We start from the raw sequence: 27866 nt of genomic DNA on the forward strand, positions 1-27866 counted from the left end.
GAACAGACGCCACTGACGACGAACAACACACCTTTGACAGTAAAACCCTCAAACTAATGGACAAAGCGCTCGTGAGGGTTCCTTATTTCGATCCACACAATAAAAACAAGGATATGCATAACCACATAGCTACAGTAGGACAGGAGGCTAAGATCCGGGGTCTGGGTAAATCAGCAGAAAAGGCGTGTTTATTATCAAGGAGCCTACATGAATCCGCCAGACCATGGATAACGTCCCTGCTAAATAGGGTCAAGAGTGATTTCAAACAATTGAGCCGAGCAGTAGTTAAGAGGTTTGGGGAATACTCCACACTATCCGAAGGATTGCACGCAGCAAAATTGATGACTCAGTGTGCAGACGAAGACCCACGAGATTATATCCTATGCCTCAAGAGAGCATATTACGCAGGTGACGTGGACAACGCCCAGGAAGAAGGGGAAATATTAAAAGTTATGTTCTTTCAATCACTAAGACATGAAATAATGAGAATAGTAGGAATGATGCTAGACCCCGAGATTGCCTCCTTACGCCAGATTGAAAGCAAGGCCCACACGGCCTGGGTGAACGGATGGAGAACCACTAGCATAGCCAAAACACACATCACCAAAGACAGAGAACGTCTCAATCTGGAGGGAAGCGAATTTCCAGGAAATAATAACAGCACCACACGGAACGGACATGAAACCCCCAGAGAGAAGCGAGGCCAGAGAAACTTGGCACTCACAGCCGCCACAGCCCTGGAATACAGAGGAGGGCGGATCTTGGAACTATGGAGGAGGGAGAGCGAGTGACGGGCCATACCTACCCCGCGAAGGCCGACGCCCACCGAACCAATCACCATATCGTCTCCCACTGCCACCTCCGCTAGCAATAGGGCATAGACCACAATCAGCCAACAGGAGTCGATACGCTCACTACATTCTGATGGAAAGAGAACACCAAGAGAATATGAAGACTCCCAAGCAAACAGCAAAGGCAAGAATACCAACAGAACACACACAGGAAGAGGATGCACCCAACGCAAGGATAGCCCAAGTGAACAAAAGAAACTCGAGAATCCCCAAAGCAGTCACCGAAGTGGTACCAGAGGGTAAAGGGTACCATCTGGGGGAATTAATTCCCATAGGACCGGTTGGACGAGTCCACGTGGAAATAATACTGCAAGACACCCTGACCAGCCAGGGCCTTTGTGATACGGGAGCAGAAATATCCATGATATCCAGCGACCTATTTGATGAACTCCAGACTGCCCTCCAGAGGAAGAATGAAACATTACAGATGATGCCAAGTAGGCTCACCTACTCAGGATGCGAAGAGACCCACATGCGACCATTGGGCAAGGTCATGATGAAGCTCACGTTCAACGAAATCAACATGAGCCATCCACTATATGTCGTACAGAACCCAGGAAAAGAGCTGATCATTGAGATCGAACTACTGAATCGCCTTAAACCCATTATGAGCCTTGAATCCCGACAAATATGGGCACAGTCAATGCCGGAGCAGCATAAGGATCCAGAAGATAAAGAAGTTAGACTCTACGGGAATTCAAATGATAACACAAGAACTCAACCACCTGTCACAGACAATCAAGAACGAAACCAAGCGTCCAGCAGGAATATGGACCACTCAACTACTGACCAACAGACTGGGAAAGGACCTTGAGGAAACCGACCTACAACCAGTAGTTCCCAAAGACTGTCCCCTCATGGAGTACATACCGCCCACTAGTGGCCAAACAGGTGAACAGGGGACGGGTGAAGGAGAACCCAAGGCCGGAAGCATATTCCCCTCGGGTGAGGCAAAGGTAATTCAGCCGATTTAACACAAAGGAAACATGAAACTGAGCAACCAGGAATTACGGAAGCCTTAGACCCAGACCAAGGGAAAAGAGTCTCCACAATAGAAAAACAAATGGAACAACAAATTGAAGCGGCAGACACCCTTAAGAATGACACTCAACGAAACAAGCTCCGACAACAGCTCCAGAAATACCACTTCCTGTTCTCAGAAGACTCCTATGATTGCGGCAAAACCGACCTACATGTGGTATCTATTCCCACACTGGAGGGAGCACCAGCAGTATACGTAAAACAATACAAGATTCCACTGGCCGCTTATGAATCAATCCAAGAAACCTTGGGAAACCTACTCAAAAAGAATATCATTCGGAAATGCAACTCAACCTACAACTCACCAATTTGGCCTGTTCTAAAACCCACGGGCAAGTGGCGACTCACCATCGACTATAGGCAACTCAACAAAACGGTTCCCCTATCTCGATGGCCAATGGCAGAAATCGATCAGAATCTCAACCAAATGAAAGGCACAAAAATACTCACCACAATGGACCTATCAAATGGCTTCTGGACCATGCCCGTGAAAGAAGCGGATCAATACAAGTTGGCATTTATATTCAACGGGATATAGTATACTCAAACTCACCTGCAGACTTTAACATATTCCTACACAAGGCAATGGGTGACACAAAAGAGCGAGGTACCATCATCTATGTCGACGACATACTGGTCAAAGATTCCTCATGGGAAGAACACCTCGAGAGCCTCCAGCATACCCTCGAGCAGTTAAAAGAAGCAGGCGCAAAGATATCAATACAAAAGGAACAGTGGGCACGAAAAAGGGTGGACTACCTCGGGCTCCAGATCGGCACTGAGGGAATGTTACCCTAAACGAAAAGACTTGAAGCCCTCCTCGCACTCAAATCGCCCAGCACAGTCACGACCCTTCTGAGCTTTAGGGATTTGCAACTACCTTCGACAGTTCGTGGATGACTATGCAGGGATCGCTCGACCCTTAGTCAAACTACTACAAAAAGACGAACCATGGGAATGGGGACAGGAACAGGAAGCCACAGTGGAAGAATTAAAACGACAGATCACAGGGGCATCCTGCCTAGCATATCCAGAGAAAGGAAAAAAATAATACCTAGAAACAGCATACTCAGATCATAGTATCAGCTCGGTACTGTACCAGATACAGGAAGCAGAGAAACGAGTTATTGCCTACGCCAGCAAAGCCCTCCGGGGAGTGGAGACGAAGTTCTCCGAGTGTGAGAAGGCAATATTTGGGAACATCTGGGCTATACAACATTTTCGAAACTTGTTGAACGGAGAGAAAATCATCCTAGAAACGAATCATGAATCCTTGGCGTACCTCAACAGTAAGAAGATTTGAGAAGGCCGTGTAACCAGCAGCCGAATAGCCAGTTGGGCACTGACACTCCAAGGCCTACCAATCACGTGAAATACGCAAAAAACAAGAAAAGTCCAATGGCCCAAGGTCTTGCCGATTTACATGATTGCACCCTAGACAGCGTAGAAGCAGGGGCCGAAAAGATACCTCCAGAGGACAACAGGCACCTGCCCTTCAGAAAGGAGACATGTGCCGACCTACCAATGGTGTACATCTATGGATGCTCCAAAACGAAGGAGAACAAACTCCACGCTGGATCAGGAGTCATTTGGAAAACTGGCCCACTCACAGGGATTCAAGGAGGGTTTCAGCTGGGATCAAAATCAAACCAGTATGCAGAGTTGGTCAGGGTACACATCGCTGTCCAAATGGCATCTGATAACCAAATACAGACCATGGTGGTGTACACCGATTCCAACTACGTACAGCACAGCTTCCTGCACCACCTACCCATATGGAAAAAAAAAAAACGATATGAAGAACCATAGGAATAAACCAGTTCACCATTGAGAACTGTTCGGGGCCATAGATAAGATGGTTCAGAACAAGGATATGAAGATATTTTGGAAGAAGGTCAAAGGTCACTCCAAGATACCTGGTCAAGAGAAAACTGGGAATGACCAGGCAGATGCCCGAGCAAAGGTAGGGAGCCTGGAAGGCACCCCGTGGAAGCTAGAAGACCAAACCGAAAGAGACAGACAACAAGAGTCGACGAACCAAGACCCCGTCATGACAGGACTGGTCACAAGAAGCAGGAAGAACCCTGCAGAAGCTGGAACCAGAGCCCAATTGAACAGTGCACAGCCTTCCGAAGACCTAGTTAGAATGCAACAAGAGGACGAAACACTAAAGGCACTAGCTGATCACATCCATGATCCAACAGGAAAACCAATCACTACCGACAATCTGAACGACAACAAAGAGCTCGAGACCATGCATAATCAAATCAAAAGGTTCTCAATGCGGAAAGGGCTACTGGTATATACGAACGAAAGAGACGGTAAAACTAGATGGGTAGTCCCCTCACAATATCGAGAAATAATGTTAAAACACGCCCACGACTAACCATGCAGCGGCCACCGATGCGAGATGAACACAGGACAGATGCTGCGGCAGGTGGCCTACTGGCCTAAAATGGGTGAAGACATACACAACCATGTGTCCAACTGCCTCGTGTGTTGTAAGTACCAGCCAACGGCCTCACAGCATAGGGCACCCCTACAGAGGAGGGGAACAGACTATCCTTGGTCCAACCTACAAATCGACTGGATAGGACCTGTCAACCGATCAACCAAAGGAAATGAGTACATGCTGACTGTGACCTGTGCATTCTCCAAATGGATAGAGGGTTTATCAGCACCCAACAACACCGCGGAGACGACAGCTGTCCTACTGATCAACCAAATATTCAGTAGGTGGGGCCTACCGTCAACAATCGATTCAGACAAAGGAAGCCACTTCACAGCCGAAGTAATCACGGAAGTAGGGAAGATGTTGGGAGTAAAAAGACAACTACATGATGCCATGGTATAACTGTTGGCACACTGGACTTGCAATCCAGAGGTCACCAGTTCCATTCAATCTCCCTGCACCGGTGCTCCATCGCCGCTGTAATCAAGTTTATTTTGTCTAACCAGTGAGAACTCATATTCTTAGTTTTTTCGGTAAAGTCACGTTGAAGAGAAACAACAAAATAACAAAATATATATAAAACAATAAAAAATTCTCACGACGTTTCGACCATAACTCAAACGGTCATCATCAGGTGTGTCGGTTTGCATAAATTTATTTTGAAAACGGCATATTTATTTATATAAAAAAAATATAACGTTTGCGTCACGCGCAACGATTGGCAGTTTGCCCAGGACTAGTCCATCTATTTTTTTTTTTTGAAAAGAGGAGGGGGGAGACGAAATTTGTTTTTATGTATGCTGTCTGAAAGCCACTGTAAGCGTGAACAATCAATCAAGAACTGAAATGATTTATCAAATCTTTCCAATGATTGCTAAGATAGAATCCATCTTCTCGGTTGAAATTGTCTCTGTGCTTGTATATGTGGATAGCCTCATGAACGAATCTCTCATGGAAGCCAGATGGCTTACAAAGAACCTCCGTCTTGGAAAAGTCAATGGCATGTGAGCCTACTGAATTAGAACAATGATCTGCTACGGCCGAGGTGTTGGTCCTACCGTGTTTAAGGTCTGCTTTATGTTCACGAATGCGGTCCGAGACATGGCGTTTGGTTTCTCCAATGTAACTACTACCACAGAGGCAACTTAGTTTGTAGACACCAGGGTATTGTATGTCCGGAATCACATCTTTTACAGACGGAACCAGATCACGGATTTTATGTAATGTGTTGAAACGGACCTGGATCTTGTGTTTATTCAAGATTTTGGAGATCTTTTTTGTGATCCCAGCAATGTAGGGTAAAGTGATGGTTTTGAAAGGCTCCTCAAGAGGGTTCTTCTTCATGGTTTGAGTGATAGCTTTGCGGATTGTATAGTCGGAGTAACCATTAGCCCTAAGAGCTTGGTGTACGTGCTTGAGTTCACTGCTTATGTGTTCCTGGTCGGATATGCATTGGGCTCACATGCCATTGACTTTTCCAAGACGGAGGTTCTTTGTAAGCCATCTGGCTTCCATGAGAGATTCGTTCATGAGGCTATCCACATATACAAGCACAGAGACAATTTCAACCGAGAAGATGGATTCTATCTTAGCAATCATTGGAAAGATTTGATAAATCATTTCAGTTCTTGATTGATTGTTCACGCTTACAGTGGCTTTCAGACAGCATACATAAAAACAAATTTCGTCTCCCCCCTCCTCTTTTCAAAAAAAATAGATGGACTAGTCCTGGGCAAACTGCCAATCGTTGCGCGTGACGCAAACGTTATATTTTTATATATATATAAATAAATAAATATGCCGTTTTCAAAATAAATTTATGCAAACCGACACAACTGATGATGACCGTTTGAGTTATGGTCGAAACGTCGTGAGAATTTTTTATTGTTTTATATATATTTTGTTATTTTGTTGTTTCTCTTCAACGTGACTTTACCGAAAAAACTAAGAATATGAATTACTGCAGTCACGAAAGCTTTAAATCAAAATTCAGTGAGAACTCATTGAGAGCAAGGGGGTATAATTTGCGTGAGTGATCTGGGTAACCAATAAGAAAAATCGTTACAATAAAGTACAGCAGCACCCCAGCAAATATAAATCAGCTCAATAGCACGCATGTCAGGAAAAACGGGGTCCACCACAATGAGGCAAATAACAAGTCGCATGTAGCGGAGAGGTGGGGTAAGGTTTGGATCTTCGCATTTCTTCTTACAAATCAATTCGTCAGTGTGGGACAGTAAACCAAACACCTTTCACTCTCGGTGGGCTCCCAAGAGCTCACTCGAGTGGAGTCTCGTTCCACCAGCAGTTTCGTGAGCAAGACAATGCAGAGATGCTGCACCTGTAAATTTTCCTTTAAAGTCATACGTCTGGAGTTTGAAATTACAGGAACACCATGCCCAACGCGGCTCGATTGAACAACTGCTTTGGCTATATATGTACGGTTTAGCTCATGAGTTCTGCTTTCCGGTACATGCATGTGATGTTTTTGGTTCTACGCAGTTTAACACGGCTAACATTCACATCTCCGCTTCATAAAGTATTCCGAGAGAGTGCTGCCTCTGTTGGAAGTTAGGAATAAATCTACTTTGAGAACGATTGAATTACAATGTATGTTATGTTTTATTGTGATGATGTAACGCACTCACTCTTAGGCACAATGGCACATCGCAAATGTTAACACAAATTACCGCATGCATCTAGGCGTCCAGTTGGCGACTCCTTAACGTTCAAGTAACTGATTTAGGGGCGAGTGTTGGGCAAGAGCGCCGCAGTTCGTGAAGAGTAATGGAGGCGGCGTTTTTTATCGAGATGATATTGACAAATAAAGAGTGTACACACACAAGAAATGGAGAAGAGACTTAGCATCCTTTAATGCAATAACAAGGGTGGAAATTGTGAGGGTTGGGTCGGGGTTCCGCTTCAGAATTCGTGTAGAATTAGTTACACAATGAGGGAGGGGGTGATCAAATCGGCCCCAGGAATACAATCCTATTTTTCGCACAAAGTCCATTATATTGTCGAAGGAGGATTAACGCAAAGCGACATTTTCCAGGGACGTAACCACCTCGCGTTTGGCGAGGTCTGCCCGTACGTGGAAAGTTTTGCTCACCTGACGTTTGGCGATTGCAGTTGTTCTCTGTGCAGCACACCATGTTTCCTGCTGTTGCGGTTAAACCTTGGAGCTGCATTTGACCTTCGAGATAGGCCTTGTTCACAGCGGTATTCTGGCACTTCTGTTGACTGGTGCACGCATATCCAGTGCCCGTTGTAGCGCCAGCTAAAATAGAAAAAAAGAGAAATTTAACAATCTCTTGTCATCACCCGCAGAGGTCTATTGACTGTCAGATGAACTCTTCATAAAAACACCGCCACCTCTCAAGGTTGTGTTATGCAACAATCCACCCTGCACGTGAGCAGATCTCATCGCTCCATCTGCTCTGTGTACATCCTCACAAACAAGTTCGTTCCTTGGCTGCCACTCGGTTTTTCTCGACCGCCTCTGTTGCTGCCGAAGGCCACTTGTGTCCTAATGTCTCCAACCTGCAGTCTGTTCTCTAATCCACGCACGTGCCGCTTTCTGGGTCTCGGTGCAATTGCAAGCAATGCATCTCTCCACGCTTAAATGTGCAATTTCTAGTCGTCATTCTTTGCTTAGAAAAGCAAGTGGGTTTGGCCAGGACAAGTCGTGCTTTTAAAGGAGTGATGGGGGATGGTCGAGGACAATGGAGTGGCAGCCAAGGGATGGAACACGTTCACCAAGTGGAGCGACATGATCTGAGCATGTTCAAGTGCTCGGTGGATTATTGTAACACAAAATCACCAGAGATAGGCAGCCGGTTTGGAGAGGCCGTCATCCAGCAGTTAATTAAGATTGGTTGTTGATTAAATGTGCGGTTGTCTCTGTTAAGACGTTTTCAAAATTTCAACTTACCTGTGATTTTAAAAGTGACACAAGCATCCATTCCTGCTGCGCAAGTCTTCGGTGTTTCTTGCTGTCCAAAATCATTGCTGCCAACATAGCACGAGCTAGCAGCTGTAGAAATAAAACATAAACACAGTGTGAGGGATTATTGTATTTATGCATGGGATGATGCCATGGTGCAACGGTTGGCACACTGGACTTACAATCCAGAGGTCACCACTTCCATTCAATCTCCCTGCACCGGCGCTCCATCGCCGCTGTAATCAAGTTTATTTTGTCTAACCAGTGAGAACTCATTGAGAGCAAGGGGGTATAATTTGCGTGAGTGATCTGGGTAACCAAAAAGAAAAATCGTTACAATAAAGTACAGCAGCACCCCAGCAAATATAAATCAGCTCAATAGCACGCATGTCAGGAAAAACGGGGTCCACCACAATGAGGCAAATAACAAGTCGCATGTAGCGGAGAGGTGGGGTAAGGTTTGGATCTTCGCATTTCTTCTTACAAATCAATTCGTCAGTGTGGGACAGTAAACCAAACACCCTTCACTCTCGGTGGGCTCCCAAGAGCTCACTCGAGTGGAGTCTCGTTCCACCAGCAGTTTCGTGAGTAAGACAATGCAGAGATGCTGCACCTGTAAATTTTCCTTTAAAATCATACGTCTGGCGTTTGAAATTACAGGAACACCATGCCCAACGCGGCTCGATTGAACAACTGCTTTGGCGATATATGTACGGTTTAGCTCATGAGTTCTGCTTTCCGGTACATGCATGTGATGTTTTTGGTTCTACGCAGTTTAACACGGCTAACATTCACATCTCCGCTTCATAAAGTATTCCGAGAGAGTGCTGCCTCTGTTGGAAGTTAGGAATAAATCTACTTTGTGAACGATTGAATTACAATGTATGTTATGTTTTATTGTGATGATGTAACGCACTCACTCTTAGGCACAATGGCACATCGCAAATGTTAACACAAATTACCGCATGCATCTAGGCGTCCAGTTGGCGACTCCTTAACGTTCAAGTAACTAATTTAGGGGCGAGTGTTGGGCAAGAGCGCCGCAGTTCGTGAAGAGTAATGGAGGCGGCGTTTTTTTATCGAGATGATATTGACAAATAAAGAGTGTACACACACAAGAAATGGAGAAGAGACTTAGCATCCTTTAATGCAATAACAAGGGTGGAAATTGTGAGGGTTGGGTCGGGGTTCCACTTCAGAATTCGTTTAGAATTAGTTACACAATGAGGGAGGGGGTGATCAAATCGGCCCCAGGAATACAATCCTATTTTTCGCACAAAGTCCATTATATTGTCGAAGGCGGATTAACGCAAAGCGACATTTTCCAGGGACGTAACCACCTCGCGTTTGGCGAGGTCTGCCCGTACGTGGAAAGTTTTGCTCACCTGACGTTTGGCGATTGCAGTTGTTCCCTGTGCAGCACACCATGTTTCCTGCTGTTGCGGTTAAACCTAGGAGCTGCATTTGACCTTCGAGATAGGCCTTGTTCACAGCGGTATTCTGGCAGTTCTGTTGACTGGTGCACGCATATCCAGTGCCCGTTGTAGCGCCAGCTAAAATAGAAAAAAAGAGAAATTTAACAATCTCTTGTCATCGCACGCAGAGGTCTATAGACTGTCAGATGAACTCTTCATCAAAACACCGCCACCTCTCAAGGTTGTGTTATGCAACAATCCACCCTGCACGTGAGCAGATCTCATCGCTCCATCTGCTCTGTGTACATCCTCACAAACAAGTTCGTTCCTTGGCTGTCACTCGGTTTTTCTCGACCGCCTCTGTTGCTGCCGAAGGCCACTTGTGTCGTAATGTCTCCAACCTGCAGTCTGTTCTCTAATCCACGCACGTGCCTCTTTCTGGGTCTCGGTGCAATTGCAAGCAATGCATCTCTCCACGCTTAAATGCGCAATTTCTAGTCGTCATTCTTTGCTTAGAAAAGCAAGTGGGCTTGGCCAGGACAAGTCGTGGGTTAAAAGGAGTGATGGGGGATGGTCGAGGACAATGGAGTGGCAGCCAAGGGATGGAACACGTTCACCAAGTGGAGCGACATGATCTGAGCATGTTCAAGTGCTCGGTGGATTATTGTAATGCAAAATCACCAGAGATAGGCAGCCGGTTTGGAGAGGCCGTCATCCAGCAGTTAATTAAGATTGGTTGTTGATTAAATGTGCGGTTGTCTCTGTTAAGACGTTTTCAAAATTTCAACTTACCTGTGATTTTAAAAGTCACACAAGCATCCATTCCTGCTGCGCAAGTCGTCGGTGTTTCTTGCTGTCCAAAATCATTGCTGCCAACATAGCACGAGCTAGCAGCTGTAGAAATAAAACAAACACAGTGTGAGGGATTATTGTATTTATGCATGGGATGATGCCATGGTGCAACGGTTGGCACACTGGACTTACAATCCAGAGGTCACCACTTCCATTCAATCTCCCTGCACCGGTGCTCCATCGCCGCTGTAATCAAGTTTATTTTGTCTAACCAGTGAGAACTCGTTGAGAGCAAGGGGGTATAATTTGCGTGAGTGATCTGGGTAACCAATAAGAAAAATCGTTACAATAAAGTACAGCAGCACCCCAGCAAATATAATTCAGCTCAATAGCATGCATGTCAGTAAAAAGGGGGTCCACCACAAGTTTCATGCAGCGGGGAGGACGATTATGGTTTCTATATGCACATTTATTCGTCCCAATCAATTATTCAATGTGGGGGAGTAAAATAAACACCCTCCAATCTCGAGGGGCTTCCAAGAGCTCCCTCAAGTGGAGTCTTGTTCCACCAGCAGTCACGAAAGCAAGGCACCAGCAAAGCTGCTGCACAAGTAAATTATTATATGTAAGGGATTTCAGGGGAAGGATTCCCACCGAAAGGAGGGGGAGTGGGATGGTGACAGGGGAAGGAGTAAGCGAGGCGATATAAGAGAGAATGGGCGGGAGTAAGGGAGATCTTGGCGGGAACGAGATTGAGAAGGCTTGGGACAAGTGTGGACTGACGGAAGGAATAAAAGACGAACCCCCTGCAACCTTGTGTCGGCTCTCCTTTACACCTGGTGGCAGTGGTTGGATCAACAATGGCTACAAGGAAGAACCTCCGCAGAAGAAAACCAACAGAAGAGGGAGCAGAGGCCAGAGATCCTCCACATCCAGGGCAACAAGGGGGTCTGCTACCAGGAGCAGCAGCAGGGGGCCCGGACCCCCATGGAGGACCCCATGGAGGTCTGCATGGCGTGCGTGGAGAGGGCACTCCAGGAGCTACTGCGGCGGCTCCCTATGGGGTGCCCGCCGGTGCCGGGACCCCCTGTTCTACTCGTACTATGGGCGGAGGCGCCACGGGACCCGGAGGCTGACCAGCCAGCCGGGGATGAGCCGGAACCAGCCTCGTCATGCCAGCCGCCGCCGCTCCAGCCAAAGCCGCCAGGGCTAAACACCCAACGGGGGGAGCAGTTGGCAGGACGGGCTCACCGGCTGGGCCCGCCGAGAAATTCGTGACCGAGGGAGGTGATAGGGAGGCGTTCGTCCGCCGATTCGAGGCTACCTTCCACCCTCTCGAATGGTCGGATGAAGAGGCGCTACGAGCATTGCCATCCGTCCTGGACGACAATGCGCTCACCTCTTACACCTCCCTTCCCAAGCACAGCAAGACCACGCTACAGGCGGCCTACGAGGCTTTGGGGGAGATATACTGCCCTGCTGAGGCCGCCTTTAGACGGTTCCAGGACCACCAGCGGGGGCTAGAGAGTCCCCTTTAGCCTATAGTGGTGCGCTGTTCATGATGGCGAGGGCTTTCCCTCGCCTGGCTGACGAGGCGCTCGAGAACCTCGTGGTCGAGCACCTCATCCCCTACGCTTGCCGCGCCAGCGTTGTAATGCCGGTGGTGACACCGGAGGAATGTGCCTCGCTGTGGGCCGCCCGGATCCTACAAGCCCATGAACAGGTCATGGGCCGGGCGCTACCCGTGGGCCAGGTGGCTGGCGCGGTGGGGGGGGGAGCAGCCGGGCCATTACCGCGGCGCTACCGGAACCAGCGACGCCAACCGCCGAACCTGCACCGTTGCCGCAGGCTGCCTACGTGGCAGCTGGGAACGGACCTCCAGCGTCTGAGCCGGAGCCATCGCTGCAGGAGGTCTACACGGCGATCCGGGGGCTGGCAGAGGAGAGAGACCAGGGGCGCGATCGACCGCCGCGCCGCTGGCAGCCATTTCTACAACACCGCGCCAAACCACCCTGACAAAACACCCCATGGATCTGCCACCATTGTGGTCGAGAGGGGCATGTGGCGATGGGGTGCCGCACGGAGCTGGAGGCAGCTGGAACCCGCCGGGGCTGAACACCGACAGGAACCAGGTGAGTGACTCTGTCCCATCCGGCCGGTCGGCCGGGCCAGCAATCCCGGGCTCCACCGTCCTGGTCGGGGGAAGGGGATCGGGCCGGGGATCGCGCCGGGGCCAGGGATTGCGACGGAGCTGGGGATCGAATCATGGGCGGACGTGACGTCGCGGCCGGAAGTGGCCTCGCGGCCGGGGGTGACGTCGCGGCCGCGAGTGATGTCACGGCCGTGGGCGATGTCACTTATTACCTGCAATGCTGGCGAGTCGCCAGGGGCAACAGCCCCGGGGCTGAGGCAGCACACGCAATTACTGATGTGCTGTGGAGCAGTTTTGCACACCGCCTCATCCTCGCAATGCGGCGGAGCGAGACAGTACCGAGGGGACCACATTATAAAGGGGGCCCACGCCCCTGCGAGAAAGGGGAGGGGAGAAGGGATGGGCTCATGGAAAGGCCCACCCCCCAATCCCCACTACAATGGGGGGCCGCCTCACACCACAAGGGGGGCCCATCCCACGTCACAAAGGGGGGGCACTTCGCACCACATGGGGAGCCCACCCCACGTAACAAGAGCGCATTCACCCCGCTGCGACACACTTCAAAGGAGGGAACCCCATCTTCGGCCCGTTCACATCCATCCCCCGTCACCTCGCCATGCACCGCAGGATAGTGAGCTGCCACCTGGTCAGTAGCCAGACTCAGCCACACAATGGAGGAAGCTGGCAAGACGGGTGGTAGCGGCCGCGTCGGGAATCTTGGTCCTGGTCAGTGCAATCGCGGGAGTGTCAGCACGCATCTTGGTTGAAACAGCGGCATCGGCCATGGTCATCTCGAGCACCATGCATGAGATGTTGTCGCATAAAAACCGGCCTTTAGTCCCCATCAAGATGACGCTCATCGCAGCAAATGGAGGGAGTATGGGCTTCCTGGGCCAGGTTGAAGCCCCGATACAGTCTAGATTGGAAGTTACGGATTGGGCAGCTTTCGATAGCAGGACCCATCCTTGTCTCTGCAACGCTGCCTGTAACCTGCCTGATGGGGATGGACATTGAGGCGAATGTCTATGAAAATCGATCTGGCCAATGGGCGGGTAGAAGTCCAGGGAACACATCTCAATTTCCTGAAGGCTCTGGTCAGTGAGTCTGTCTCCATTCCCCCAGCAGCCCAGATGCTGATACCGCTACGATATTGGTCCTCCCTCGTGACAGCCCGGCCAGACTCACCCATCCTGGTGTCTTAGGCACAAGCCACCATGGATCGCCATGCACTGGTGGGGGCTGAAACTATTGTCCAGGGGAACCAGCATCTGTTCATTCAAGTGCTGAACACCTCCAACAGAGCAGCGACGGTGCAGGCGGGAATGGTTCTGGCCCACATTAGTCCCTTGTCACTAGGAGCCCCCGGGACGAAGCGAGAGCTTCTGGGAAGCATTAGCCAGTCCGAGGATAGAGGGGACGACTCGTGGATGGACCAGCTGGCGGGGCCTGAGCCGGATTTGCAGCCCCACCAGAAGCACCGGCTGCACTCATTACTGCAAGAGTTCTCTGACGTGTTCAGCCGGGGACCATTCAACCTAGGATGCACACATCTGTTGCAGCACAATATCAACACGGGAGACGCTGCACCCCTGCACCAAAACACATAGAATGAGCTCAATGGAAAAAGGGCACATTCAACAAGCGGTGCAGGAGATGCTGCTGTCCGATATGGTTTCCTCAGCCTCGAGTCCCTGGGCGCACCGGTGGTCCTAGTCAAGAAGTCAGATGGGTCACTGAGATTCTGCGTGGACTTCCGCCGCCTCAATGCCATCACGCTTGCCGATGCATATCCCCTACCACGTATTGACGACTCACTTGATGCACTGGTAGGAGCAAAAATTTTCAGTACGCTGGATTTATTGTCCAGTTTCTGGCAGGTCCCACTAGACGCGAACTTCCGGTCTAAAACAGTGTTCCGGACACCACAGGGCCTGTTCTAGTTCAATTGCCTGCCTATGGGCCTCCAGACTGCACCAGCGATGTTCCAACGCTTAATAGAGTTGGCCTTAGCAGGCCTCCAATGGGAAACGTGCCTAACCTACCTGGACGACGTTGTTGTCTTCAGCCGATCATTCGATTAACACATTGGCCAATTACGTCAGGTATTCCTGCGGTTCTGGAACGCGAACTTGAAGCTCAAGCCGTCGAAGTGCCACCTTATGCAGTCGTCGGTACGCTACTTGGGCCACGTCATCAGTGAGTCTGGAGTGGCTACAGACCCGGAAAAGACGGCCTGCATGAGGGCCTGGGCTGTTCCCACGATGGTTCCAGATGTACGCAGGTTTGTGGGCTCTGTGTCCTACTACCGCGATTCGTACCCAACTTCACAACCATTGCAAAGCCCTTGTACGTGTTGACAGCGAAGAACCAGAGGTTTTATTGGGGACCTCTGGAGGAGTAGGTATTCTAGCAGCTGCGCTTGCGTCTGACAGATGCACCACCATTGGCCTTTCTGGATTTTGGCCTCCCCATTTATCCTGGACATGGACTCCAGGGATGTGGGCATTGGCAGCATATTCCCACAAATCCAGCAGGGTCGGGAGGTGGTTATCACCTTTGGCTGTCGCGTGCTGTTATCAGCGGAGCAGTACTACTGCGTCACACATAGGGAGCTCTTGGCAGTCGTCCACTTCGTGCAGCAATTTTGACCCTACCTGTATGGTCGCAAATTTACAGTCCGCACTGACCACGTGGCCTTGCAGTATTTGCTCCGTATCGACCAGCCTTTGGGCCAGCTGGCCAGGTGGATAGAGCACCTGCAAGAGTGCAGGTACCAAGTGGTGCATCGCAAGGGGACCAGACACGCCAACGTGGACGCATTTGCCCGGCTGGTGCCCCAGGGCCCTTGTGCGTGCACCACAAGCGCGGCACCCTGCAATGAGGCGAGGCCGGAGGGAACGGTCATCGCTCCTGTACACATGACAGAGGGTGCACAGGGTGAGGTCCAGCTGACCGACTACGATCTGGGGCTGACCTTGGACGATTGGAGATGTCTACAGCAGGAGGAGGCCCCCCTGCGAGCGTTATGCGCCTCAGCGGAGGCAGAGGGGGAGGAGTACGTCGTATGGAAGGACCTCCTCATGCGATTGGACCCGGCAGGACGCCAGCAATGCCGGCTGGTTCCGGAGTCGCTGCATCGACAATTGGTCATGGACATGCACTGCTGATGGGTCGCTACCTGCGTCGAATGCGCACGGCGGAAGCCACCACCGCTGGTAACCCGGGGGCCCTGCAGCCCATCACGGTGACCAGGGTCAACGAATTTGTTGCGTTGGACATCCTGGGACTACTACCGGTCATGCCATGGGAAAATAAATACCTGTTGGTTAGAGTCGAGTACTGCACGAGGTGGCCGATGGCGAGGGGCCCTCCCGGACCAAATGGCGCAGACCATTGCCGATGCCTTCGTGGGGGGCTATGTTCTTGATAAGGAGGCACCGGAGTGGTTACTCACGCATCAAGGCAGGAATTTCTCCTCACAGCTCTATCCTGGGCATGAAAAAGGTCCGAACATCTCCATATCATCCCCAGACGAATGGGATGGTGGAGCGGCTTAACCGCACCATAGCGGCCATGCTGTCCCAAGTAGTGGATTAAAACCACTCCGACTGGGACCTCCGCAGCCCGTTGGTCTTGGCAATGTACAGGGTGGCCCCGGCACGCAGCGACGGGGTTCTTGAAGTTTTTCCTGATGTACGGACGAGATCCCGTTCCACCTATTGAGACGCAGCTGACGGACATTCCCCAGAGAGCCAACGTGTGCCTAAAGGCACTACAGGCCTCCCTAATTTATTTGAGGGAAGCCTGCCAAGCAGCCGAGGCCGCATTGGCCACCAGCCAAGGGAGCATTGTACGGATTCGGGAGAGGACAGTGACAGCCAAGCCCTTTAAAGTCGGGAACCAGGCATGGCTACACTGTCCTCAGGTGCCAGTCAGCCTCTCACCGAAACTGCACCGACCCTAGAAAGGGCAGGTCATTAAAGCACTACCACCTCAGTGCGTCCAGGTCCAACGGAGTAAGCGACGATGGTTTGTGCAATCCACTCGCCTTAAGCCATACATCTCTCCACCATCATCACCGCCATCATCATCACCCCTAACCGGGCCAAGGTTGCCAACCACCACTCACCGACCGGCAGGGGGTTCGGTGCCCTGTGTTCCCTTGTCACCTACAGCACCCCATGTGAGGCCTGATGGAGAGGCAGCACGACAGGAGATCACGGGGGCTGGAGAGACAGCAGCACAATGCAAGGCAACACTGGTGCCACGAAACCGGGGACCGCGATGAGAGGGCCTCGACAGAGGAAGCCGCCGCAGTCATCTGCAGCCTGTGGATGTCCGGGTTGTTATGGGGCTCTGCCTGGAAACCCGGGCAGACCGTTCAATTGATGTTGTTGCGTTATATTGAATTGTATGGTTGTGGTGGGGTTACAGTAAGGGCGGTCGTCACTGGTTCATGGGGTAGGCAGAACCGGAGTTGGTTTTCTTTTTTCCGGCAGGTGGTGGTGATATAAGCGATGTCACGGGATGGATTCCCACCAAATGGAGGGGGAGTGGGACGGTGACAGGGGAAGGGGGAGGAGCAAGCGAGGAGATATCAGAGAGAGAACGAGGGGAAGAGGGGAGATACTCTTTGTTCTTTTTCGGTAAAGTCACTTAGGTAAAATAAAATAAAACTAAATTAAATCACGACGTTTCGAAGGCAACACAAGCTTCCGTCTTCAGGTGGAACAGTCACAGCAGAATAGCTGTACCAAGTGGGGAGCTCTTAAGACGACCGGGATTATATACAGGTTAAGAGGGCGGGAGGAGCCAGAAAGGGACGTGGGTGGGGGGAAGGGCTAAGATAAGCCGCCTTTTGTTATGCTGCAGGGGGTTCAGGTGGAGCGATGGCGTGCTACACGGGAGCGAGTACAACCCCATTTTTGTTAGAAAGCAATAGAAATGGCTGTACAATTATAAGGCAGCTAAAGTTTGACATACAACCTACTGAGAGTAATGGAAATGGCTGTACAATTATAAGGCAGCTAACGTTTGACTTGGTTTATAACATCTTTCCAATGGTTGCTCAATTTGAAGCCATCCTCTCGGTTGAAGTTGTGTCTGTTTGTATTTCTGGATGGCTTCATGGACAAATCTTTGGTAATAACTGGGAGGTTTGCAGAGAACTTTGGTATCAGAGTAAACAATGTCATGAGAACCCGCTGTGTTGAAACAATGATCAGCCACGGCCAAATAATTCGTTCTGCCGTGTTTCAAATCTGATTTGTGCTCGCGGATTCGGTCAGAAATGTCATTTCGTCTCCCTGATATAGCAGTCGCCACAGGTACAACTCAATTTGTAAACACCGGGGTACTGTAAGTCAGGAATGACATCCTTTACGGATGGGATCAGATCACGGATGTTGTGAACTATATTGAACCGGTCCTGGATCTTCTGTTTGTTTAGAATTTTGGAAATCTTTTTGGTAACGCCTGCTATGTATGGTAACGTGATGATTTTGATCGGAGTATCAGGTGGTTGTTTCTGTATGGTGGAAGAAACAGCTTGGCGGATGGTACGGTCAGTGTATCCGTTCCTCTTGAGGGCCAGATGTACATGTTTTAATTCACTGGCCAGATGGTGTTGGTCAGAAATGCAATGAGCCCTATGGTATACAAACATAGACACAACTTCAACCGAGAGGATCTTTTCAAATTGAGCAACCATTGGAAAGATGTTATAAACCAAGTCAAACGTAAGCTGCCTTATAATTGTACAGCCATTTCCATTGCTTTCTAACAAAAATGGGGTTGTACTCGCTCCCATGTAGCATGCCATCGCTCTCCCCGAACCCCCTGCAGCATAACTAAAGGCGGCTTAGCTTAGCCCTCCCGGACCCACCCACGTCCCTTCCTGGCTCCTCCCCCCCTCTTAACCTGTATATAATCCCGGTCGTCTCAAGAGCTCCCCACTTGGTACAGCTATTCTTCTGTGACTGTTCCACCTGAAGACGGAAGCTTATGTTGCCTCCGAAACGTCGTGATTTAATTCAGTTGTTTTATTTTATTTTACCTAGTGACTTTACTAAAAAAAAACAAAGAGTATGAATCCTTGCAGTCATGAAAGCTTCAAATCTAGAATTAATGACCTTTGCGGGGAGGATTTTCACCTGTTAGAGCTTTTAATAGACAACGAGATAAGAAGTCACATCTCATCGAGACGCTAACCTTCCTCAAACGATGCCGCGACAACAAGGTAATACCCGTCGCTTTCACACTCACATCTGCTGCTGTATCTTCACCGAACTCTAAACGGATTCTGTTTAATGCTAGCCTATCACTAATCTCAGAGAGAATAAGAGTACTCCGATTTGAACTCGATAGTTTAGACAGGACTCTCCTACAATCTCATTTAATGTTTACACAAAAAATGTCCCCTTCTGATTGGAACCACGTTGACAACATGCCTACTGCCTCTGCTGATGCACTGTCAGTCAAATGCAAAGCTAACCTGATCGCTAAATTCAACCTCCTATCAAAGAAGAACCCAGGACCACACATCACAAAACTGGATGTTAACAAAGTCGTTATTAATCAGAGTAACATCCCGATTTCCGACAATCTGAAAACAGTATTGGCTAAAGGACTAAATTTCGCTGTCACCCCTAACATATAACCATAGAGGATATCATCTCTCATGTCGATGTAGCCCTCAAAGGCATAGGACACATCCAAGCAGACGTTGCGAGAGCTGAAATAGCCACTATTCTTAAGAATGCTAAGAAACCCATTAGCAACATTAGCAAAAACGAACGCTCTGAACTCGCTAATTTAAAAAAGAGGGATGATATAGTCATCCTCTCGGCCGACAAAGGCAATGCCACTGTCATTATGGATAAAAACTCATACAACAACAAAATCCAGGACTTACTGAATGATGGGAGTTACTCAAAAATTAAAAGTGATCCTACTAACAGCCTAACGATAAAAAACAACAAGATCATCACTAGTTCGACTTCCCTAATCGAACCATCCAAACTTCCCTCCCTAAAATCCTCGGCTGCAAGACCTCCCAGATTCTATGGTCTTCCCAAGATCCATAAAGAAGGTACCCCACTGCGACCCATCGTGTCCACTATCAACTCCCCTACCTACAAACTAGTCCGTTTTTTATCGGACACTCTGCTTCCCTTCACTGGCAAGACCGCCTCAGCAGTACTTAACTCAACCCAATTGGTTTCTATGGTCAAGGACACTGTACTGTCTTCTGACGATATCCTCGTCAGCTTCGTAGTATCTCTGTTTACCAAGGTCCCAGTGCCTGACACCATAACAACAATTGAAGATTTGGTCCAACATGGACTGAACCCTAATGTACCTGCGCTGGTTAGGCATTGCCTCACCAACACTTACTTTACCTGGAATGGTACCTTCTACAAACAAAATTAGCATACCCCTATGGGCTCCCCCTTGTCACCAGTGATAGCCAATGTTTTCATTGAGAAATTTGAATCAGACGCCATCCAGACATCCACCCTTTGCCCTTCCCTATGGAAGAGATATGTGGATGACACTTTCGTCATCTGGCCACATGGCCTCCCAGCATTGAACCATTTCCTAAACCACATTAATTCCAGACACCCATCCTCTATTAAACATGCTCTGATGGTATATGCTATTGTCTTTGAAACCTATTCTTATTTTCATACCTTATTGAAACTTGGGGACAAAAAAATTCCTACGATACAAAAAGCCACTCACCTCCTCTCTCGTGCATCATGAACAGAGTGAAGACCACCAGCAAACGACCCGCGGCACCGTCCATTTCTTTGTTACGGCACTGGGATTAGAAAAAAAATGAGGGGTCAACCGGGTTTCCACTTTCGACGCGAGTCAACATTATGAAATCCTCGAGAGTCGCCGTGGGAATAAATCCATGCGAGTTTGCAGGGTTTCTCCTGCGTAAAGCTACGCGTCTGTGCTGGCGTGGGTCTCTGTGTGAACCAATGGGTTTCTGAATGTCTACGGATTACTATGTAAAGTAAATGAATGTATACTCTATGCTTCGTTCTGTAAAGCCATGTAGGTAGAAACATAAAATAAGACAAAAATAATATATCACGTCGTTTCGATCGCAACACAAGCGGTCGTCCTGAGGTGGAAAAAAATATCCAGCAGTTGAACTGCTGAACCAGCAAAAGAGCTGTTACAACAAGAGGTTATTCATGTGGTGATGGGCAAGCAAGCGGGGTCTGAGCTGGAAAGGGATTCATCCCCAGATGCAAGCACGTCAGTTGTGTAAATGGGGGAGATTAGGGAAAGATAGATTCGCATGAAATGAGCTTCTGTCACCGCATAAGAGTATCATTCCCGCATATGCGCACAACAGCAGTGTTAATGGGAGATTAGCACTATGTTGATGGGAGATATTAGGCAGGGAGTTTAGGGGGATTAGTAAGTTAATGTCACGTCTATGTGTAACACAAGCTGCGGCGCTGCCAACTGCGCTGTGAGGCAAGCGTGTCCATGCAAGAGAACCACCGCACCGGTAGTCGCGCCAGTGAGACACACAGCCCATCACACAGCCAGAACCATCGATACATTGAGGCTAAGGGAGCAGAGGTGGCCATGTTAGTGAGACCCCAGCCCGTTAATGGAGAGGCACCTAACAGGGCAATGCAACTAAGAGAGTCGGAGATAACAGCCAAATGGTAGGGACGAATGGAAGCACCACAGCAAGATACGACTTTGCTTGGTTAATAACGTCCTTCCAATTATTGCTCAGCTCATATCCATCTTCTCGGCTGAAATTGACTGTGTTTATATATCTGGATGGATTCATCCACAAATCTTTGATGGTAGCCCGAAGGTTTGCAGAGTACCTTTGTCTCGGAAAAAAACAATATCGTGCGAGCCCACTACGTTATAACAAGGAACAGCCATTGTAGAGGTATTGATTCTGCCGTGTTTCAAATCTGCCTTGTGTTCGCGAACACAGTCCGAGACATGTCGTTTCGTTTGCCCAATGTAACTGCTGCTGCAGACGCAACTTAGTTTGTAGACACCAGGGTATTGCATGTCAGGAATGACATCTTTCACAGATGGGATCAAATAACAAATTCTGTGTACTTATTGAATCAGACCTGCATCTTGTGTTTGTTTAAGATTTTGGAAATCTTTTTGGTAACACCTGCTATATATGGCAAGGCGATGGTTTTGATTGGGTCCTCAGATGGTTGTCTCCCCATGGTTGGGGCTACAGCTTTGCGTATTGTGCTGCCTGAGTATCCATTCATCTTGAGGGCTTGGTGTACGTGCTCCAGTTCACTGGCTAGGTGGCACTGGTCAGAGATGCAGCGGGCCCTATGGTGTAGTGTTTTGATGAGGAAGTTCTTCTGGGCCGAATGTTGGTGGGAGTCAGGCTTTAGATAGGAATCCGTGTGGGTGGCTTTCCTGTAGATGGAATGTCCCAACGAGCCATCAGGCGTCTTCCCGATCAAAACATCCAGGAATAGTAGCTTGCCATCATTTGACACTTCCATGGTGAATTTGATGGATGGGTGTATAGAATTTGTGGTTGAAAAAATGGTTCAGTGCTGGCTGGCCAGATGACGAAACTGTCATCTTCGTATCTCTTCCACAGGGAAGGACGTAGGGTGGATGTCAGGATGGCATCTGTTTCAAATATCTCCATGAAAACATTCGCTACCACTGGTGATAAGGGAGAACCCATAGGGGTACCTTCATTTTGTTTGTAGAATGTACCATTCCAGAGTAAGTGTTGGTAAGGCAGTACCTCAAAGTTACTTCCACTTGCACCTATGACTGAACATGTCTCAAGCTCAGTCTATGCCAATCTATGCGCCTCTGTGTGGTGAGTCTATGGGTGTCTGTGTGGTGATGAGTCTATGGGTCTCTGCGTGATGAGTCTAGGATTCTCTGTGTGATGATTCTATGGCTATGTGTGATGAGTCTATGAATCTATTCGTGATGAGCTTGTGCGTCTCTATTTGTGTGTGTATGTGTAGGGGGACTGTATAATAGAAGGTTCTGGCAGGTCGAGTTGAGATAGTTGAAAACAGGTGGCAATAAGGCACTGTCACCCGTGTGATAATTAAGTTGGGGGCTCATTATCCGATGGGGGTGTGGTCGAGCGGGTATAAAAGGGGGAGTGAGGCCCGCGGTCTCCGCGCTTGCTCACGGACTAATCGACGACCAGAGGTGGACGACATCGGGGCCAACTATTCGAGATCAACAGTGCAAACCACCGGGGCTGAAGATAGCCATAATCAGTGTAGCAGTAGTTATGATCAAACTTTAAAAACGTTTGGAGAAATAAAGCTCAACTCCCCTGATAATGGATGTCTCCATGGAGCTTCTTTACATACATGTAAAGACTTGGATGACGAAGTAGTAAGAGCCAATTTCATTTGGACACTGCCACATTAAAAGAACCCTAGGCTTTGTGCTCGTCTTCCAGCTTGTATCTTCCTACAAACGTCTCCACTCCTCGTGTTATTCCCCTTACATATTCCTCAGCCCCCTTTCTCAAACCCTATTGTCCTCGTTTTTTACCTTTAGCCAATCCCTGTTCTTCCCCTCTAACAAAGTCTGTTTTCCAATTTCTCATTCAAACCTTATACCGTCAATCCCTTTAAGAGTCTGTGTCCCGACCAATCACCATGGAGGCCTCTTTCTTCCAATCGGAGAATGTTGTTCATTTTCAAATTGACGTTAGGCTGCATATTGGCTTGGGGTAATTTATCGGTCATTACATCTGTATGCATGATGAACTTAATTCAACCTTCCCATCTCCGCTCTGATGTGTAACCGAAGGCTACTCTAGAGTCCAATATTGGTACACACACAATATAAAGAACGATCGTTTGATCGATTTCCATCACATCCACAGCGGACCAAACGTTGCAAGCCACCGGTGATCCGGGGACCCAACACGTTGAGAACCACTGGTCTAGCACAATAAGGAAAGAGTTTGTTTTCTTTCCCAACAGGCGGTCTAAAAAAAACACAAGCACCACAGTAGCTCAAAGGTAAGAGGATTGTGTTGACAGAAGTAGAAGAACAATTAGGTAAGAAAACAAGTTTTCCAATGCACACACTTATTGGCATTCAAAAACAGAAAATAAATTCCTTTGACCCCAGAATTAATCCTATTTGATGTGCTGAATAACAGTGGGTAGTTTCATTTTCTTTATGCAAGCCACCAACTTTTAATCAGCACATCAAATCTGATTGGCTCTGGGGATCAGGATAATGTATTTTCAACTTATGAATGCAAAAATGGTGTGCATTGAAAAAAGTTATTCTTACCGGACTTACGTGAATGTTAATCTTGTCAAAAGAATTTGTATAGGTACATATTAAAACATCTAATATATTTTAAATAGTGAAATAAAAAAAGCCAATGATGGGCGGAACCTGTACTGGTTCTTTAAATAAAATATTGAATTGTCACACGAGACGACGAGTCTGTATGAAATGTTAACTTGTTAGGCTTCGTAGATTCCATTATATTAAAGCTTCGAAAATTTGACAGAATATAAACAGACAACAGTGCAAGTTGAAGAGACGTGTGTAAAATAGAAGCGAGTGATACGATGCTGAATATACAGTAGTTATCTCATCGATGATTTAAAAGCACTTTATATGAATTCTACATGGTGCATTAGTTATTGGCTGGTGGGGAAAAGGGGTGGCATTCCACTGTTGGGGAGAATAAGGGATGTTTAGGAAGGGTGATGATAGGGAAAGAGGGGGGTGAGGTTAGGAAAGGGGAAGGATGGTACTGGAGGGTGATGATAGGGAAAGGTGGCGCTGGCATGGTTAGGAGGAGGATGGTTAAGGTATTAAGGACGAGGCCAGGAAGGAGTAGAGGGATACCGTGATGAAAAGAGTCTTAAGTGAGGAACGGAAACATGGTTCGTGAAGTTGCCCTTTTGATGTGCATTGGTAGTTTATTCCAATGGAGGGGAGCCAGAAGGGAAGAGGAGCGGAGACGTGACTGAGCGTCGGGGAGGTGAAGGCGTAGTAAAGCTGAAACCGGTTTAGCTTATCATGGGTTGAACACGGAGACACGTTTTTCAACAACAAGAAAATGCAGCGCCTTCCATTGTTTTGCTTTAGCTTGCCGTTTTAAAAAAAGATACCCCCCAAATATAAAAAAACAGCCCACAATTGCATAGTCCTTCACAAGGGGATCGCCTTTCAAAAGGATTGCTTCGAGTCACGGTGATACTTTTGGGTCTTAAGATTTACCGGATAAATTTGTTTGCTTTGTTTATTTTAAAACAGTTAATCCACACTCGCACAGGGCAGCTGTAAGATGTAAAATATGCGGAAAAGTACACCAATGAGGATATATATTTGTGTGCGTGCATGTGTGTGTGTGTCTGTGCATGCATGTGTGTATGTGTGTGTGGTGGTCTCCTTCTTTAAGAAGGGTGACCGTACAGACTCTAAGAACTACAGGGGCATCTCACTCCTCAGTGTGCCGGGAAAGATCCTGGCAAGGATTATTCAACATCGCCTTGCTAGGCACGCTGAGGCTTGCGGAGCCCCAATGCAGTTTCAGGAAAGGGCTGTCCTGCATATATGCCATATTTTATGTCCGTCTGCTACAGCAGAGGTGTAGGGAATTCTAACAAGACCTACATCTCTGCTTTATTGACCTGGTCAAGGCCTATGATACCATCAGTTGGCCTGGGCTCTGGGTTGTTCTTAGTGCTTTGAGTCCCTGACCCTCTGCTCACGATCATTAAGGACCTTCATGATGGTGAGCGGCCCGGGTAAAACTACGTGGCTGGGAGTCAGAGCCATTCCATGTACACCTTGGGGTGCGTCAGGGATGTCCTCTGGCTCCCACATTATTTAACATCTATTTTGACCACGTAGTTCGTGAAGTCTTCAATAGGTGTACCGGGGGAATTCCCATTTGGTACAAATATAATGGGATGCTGATCGATGCCCGGGTGCGTCAAGGAATGGCTCCCTATTGGCCAACCACGTTATGTATGCCGATGACTTAGTAATTGCTGCTCATTCAGAGGAGTTGGAGACGCTGCTGCTGAAGCGTGCCACGAAGAGGTGGGGCCTTACCATCAGCCCCACCAAAACTAAGCACCTGCCTTGGTATTTTGTACCATCGGACACGCCACCCCCACAACTCCCCAATTGGTGATGGGCAGTTGTGGAGAGAGTGGAGAGTTTCCAATACCTTGGCAGTGTACTCATGACCGGCTCCCGTTTAACAGCAGAGGTCTTACTCCGAATCAGTCGAGTAGCAATATCTTTTCATCAGTTGTGTAACGCTGTGTGGAAGCTACCTGTTCTGTCGCTCCGCACGAAGCTTCAGGTCTTCTCGGCAACGGTCATTCCCTCCTTTCTCTACGCTTGCAAAACGTGCCGGCCTTTGTAGGTGCTCGCTACCACACTTGCCCCAACAGTCTGTTCAGGCTATATGAGGGGAATGTTTGTCTTTGAATCTTGGGTGGGGATCCAGCCCATAGCATCCAAATTCAGGAGCATTCGCTGGAAGGTGGCGTCGCGAAACAGGCATCAGACAACTGCCCCATGAACCTCACCTGTGGTGGCTAGTATATATTTACTATTGCGCCTGGTATGCAGCTCAAGCAAGTGGCTAATATCATCATCACGTGGATATTTATAGCAGCAGAAAAATTCTCTGAACACGTGATGATGTTGATTCTTAAAGTGGAGGGTAAAAATCGGAGGTCTCGGAGAAAATTCAACGTGACCACGAGGAGAGAGAGACATGCAAACTACAAATATGCAACACGCATTGTCAGGGTCGGGATTAAATCCACGACCTCCTGTATACCAGGCGAGGGAGTGAACGCCTCCCAGGCCATCTAGATATCACACTTTGTTTTTTACATGATCACTGTGTAAGGAGGACGAGTGATGAAATCCGAATCTGTATTTAGACTGGACGAATTTTATGAGCTAATAAGCTCTTTTTTTTACTGACAGATGTCCAGTTTGGGCGGGTCAGCGAGTTACAAGAGCGTCTCCTTGTCGTCGAAGTTTTGGGGTTCTCGTTGAACACTCCCTTAACTTACTGAATAGAAGAAGTGGCAGATAGACCTGCATCCACCGTTGTTCCAAATTCCCGAAATCGGGGAAATCGACGCCCGAATACGGTGCCGAATTGGTGTTGTTCACTTGTAAAAATATCAGCAATAGTCTTCTTTGTGTTAAAATAATTGAACGATTATTTCTGAAATAAATGTGAACTATTCTTGCATGCTGCTGAGGTGTATAACTGGTTCATCATAAACTAATCATAAGCTATTCATTAACTGTTCATTATAAACATTTCGTTATAAACTATTCATCATAAAATGAAACCATTAATCATAGACTAATCACAAACTATTCATCACAAATGATTCATAATAAACTGTTCTTAAAGCACATTAACTGTTCCTGCAGGTGTATAACCGGTTCACCATGAACTCTCCAGGCTTCTACTTTATTATTTCTGTGAACATTTTTTTACAAAATATTTTTTTCAAAATACCACTATTTCAAATAAGATAGTTACTTATGACCCACCCTCTATAAATGTGTAGGGGACTGTATAGAGAAATTATTAAAAACACAGTATTAAGAGGTTTGGGAAAAGGTGGCAGTTGGGGACTGTATAGATCATTAATTAATTAATACACTTGCGTTGAGATGATTGGGAACAGGTGTCAGTTGGGGACTGTATAGATAATTAATTAATGCACTTGCGTTGAGTTGATTGGGAACAGGTGGCAGTTGGGGGACTGTATAGATAATTAATTAATACACTTGCGTTGAGATGATTGGGAACAGGTGGCAGTTGGGGACGGTATAGCGAATTAATTAATACACTGGCGTTGAGATGATTGGGAGCAAGTGGCAGTTGGGGGACTGTATAGAAAATTAATTAATTCACTTGCGTTGAGTTGATTGGGAACAAGTGGCAGTTGGAGACTGTATATATAATTAATTAATTCACTTGGGTTAAGATGATTGGGAACAAGTGGCAGTTGGAGACTGTATAGAGAATTAATTAATTAATGCGCACAAAGATGTATAGAACTCTTTGTCAAAAGCGACCTGGCTATCACAAATATCTAAAGAAAGTGGCCTATCGTCACGGAGACGTTTATAGTAGCCAAATACTCAATATGCGTTATGTTGATTCCAAATGTGGAGGGGAAAACCA

At 47.9% G+C, this 27866-nt stretch overlaps 1 protein-coding gene across 1 annotated transcript in view; it reads right to left on the reverse strand.

The window, feature by feature from the left end:
• The window catches only part of LOC116957306 (uncharacterized), a 205970-nt gene that overhangs the window by 172872 nt on the left and 5232 nt on the right, over nucleotides 1–27866 (reverse strand). Inside the window, exons 3-7 of the mRNA XM_032979380.2 lie at nucleotides 20393–20471; nucleotides 10498–10599; nucleotides 9676–9843; nucleotides 8279–8380; nucleotides 7457–7624 (exon numbers count right to left, since the gene is read on the reverse strand). Of these exons, the coding sequence (XP_032835271.2) occupies nucleotides 7457–7624; nucleotides 8279–8380; nucleotides 9676–9843; nucleotides 10498–10599; nucleotides 20393–20456 (604 nt within the window). The 5' untranslated portion in view covers nucleotides 20457–20471. The remainder of the gene's footprint in view (nucleotides 1–7456; nucleotides 7625–8278; nucleotides 8381–9675; nucleotides 9844–10497; nucleotides 10600–20392; nucleotides 20472–27866) is intronic.

The sequence above is a fragment of the Petromyzon marinus genome, chromosome 72 (genome assembly GCF_048934315.1).
Source record: "Petromyzon marinus isolate PM22_M1 ecotype Great Lakes invasive population chromosome 72, UKy_Petmar_22M1.pri1.0, whole genome shotgun sequence".
Lineage (NCBI taxonomy): Eukaryota > Metazoa > Chordata > Hyperoartia > Petromyzontiformes > Petromyzontidae > Petromyzon > Petromyzon marinus.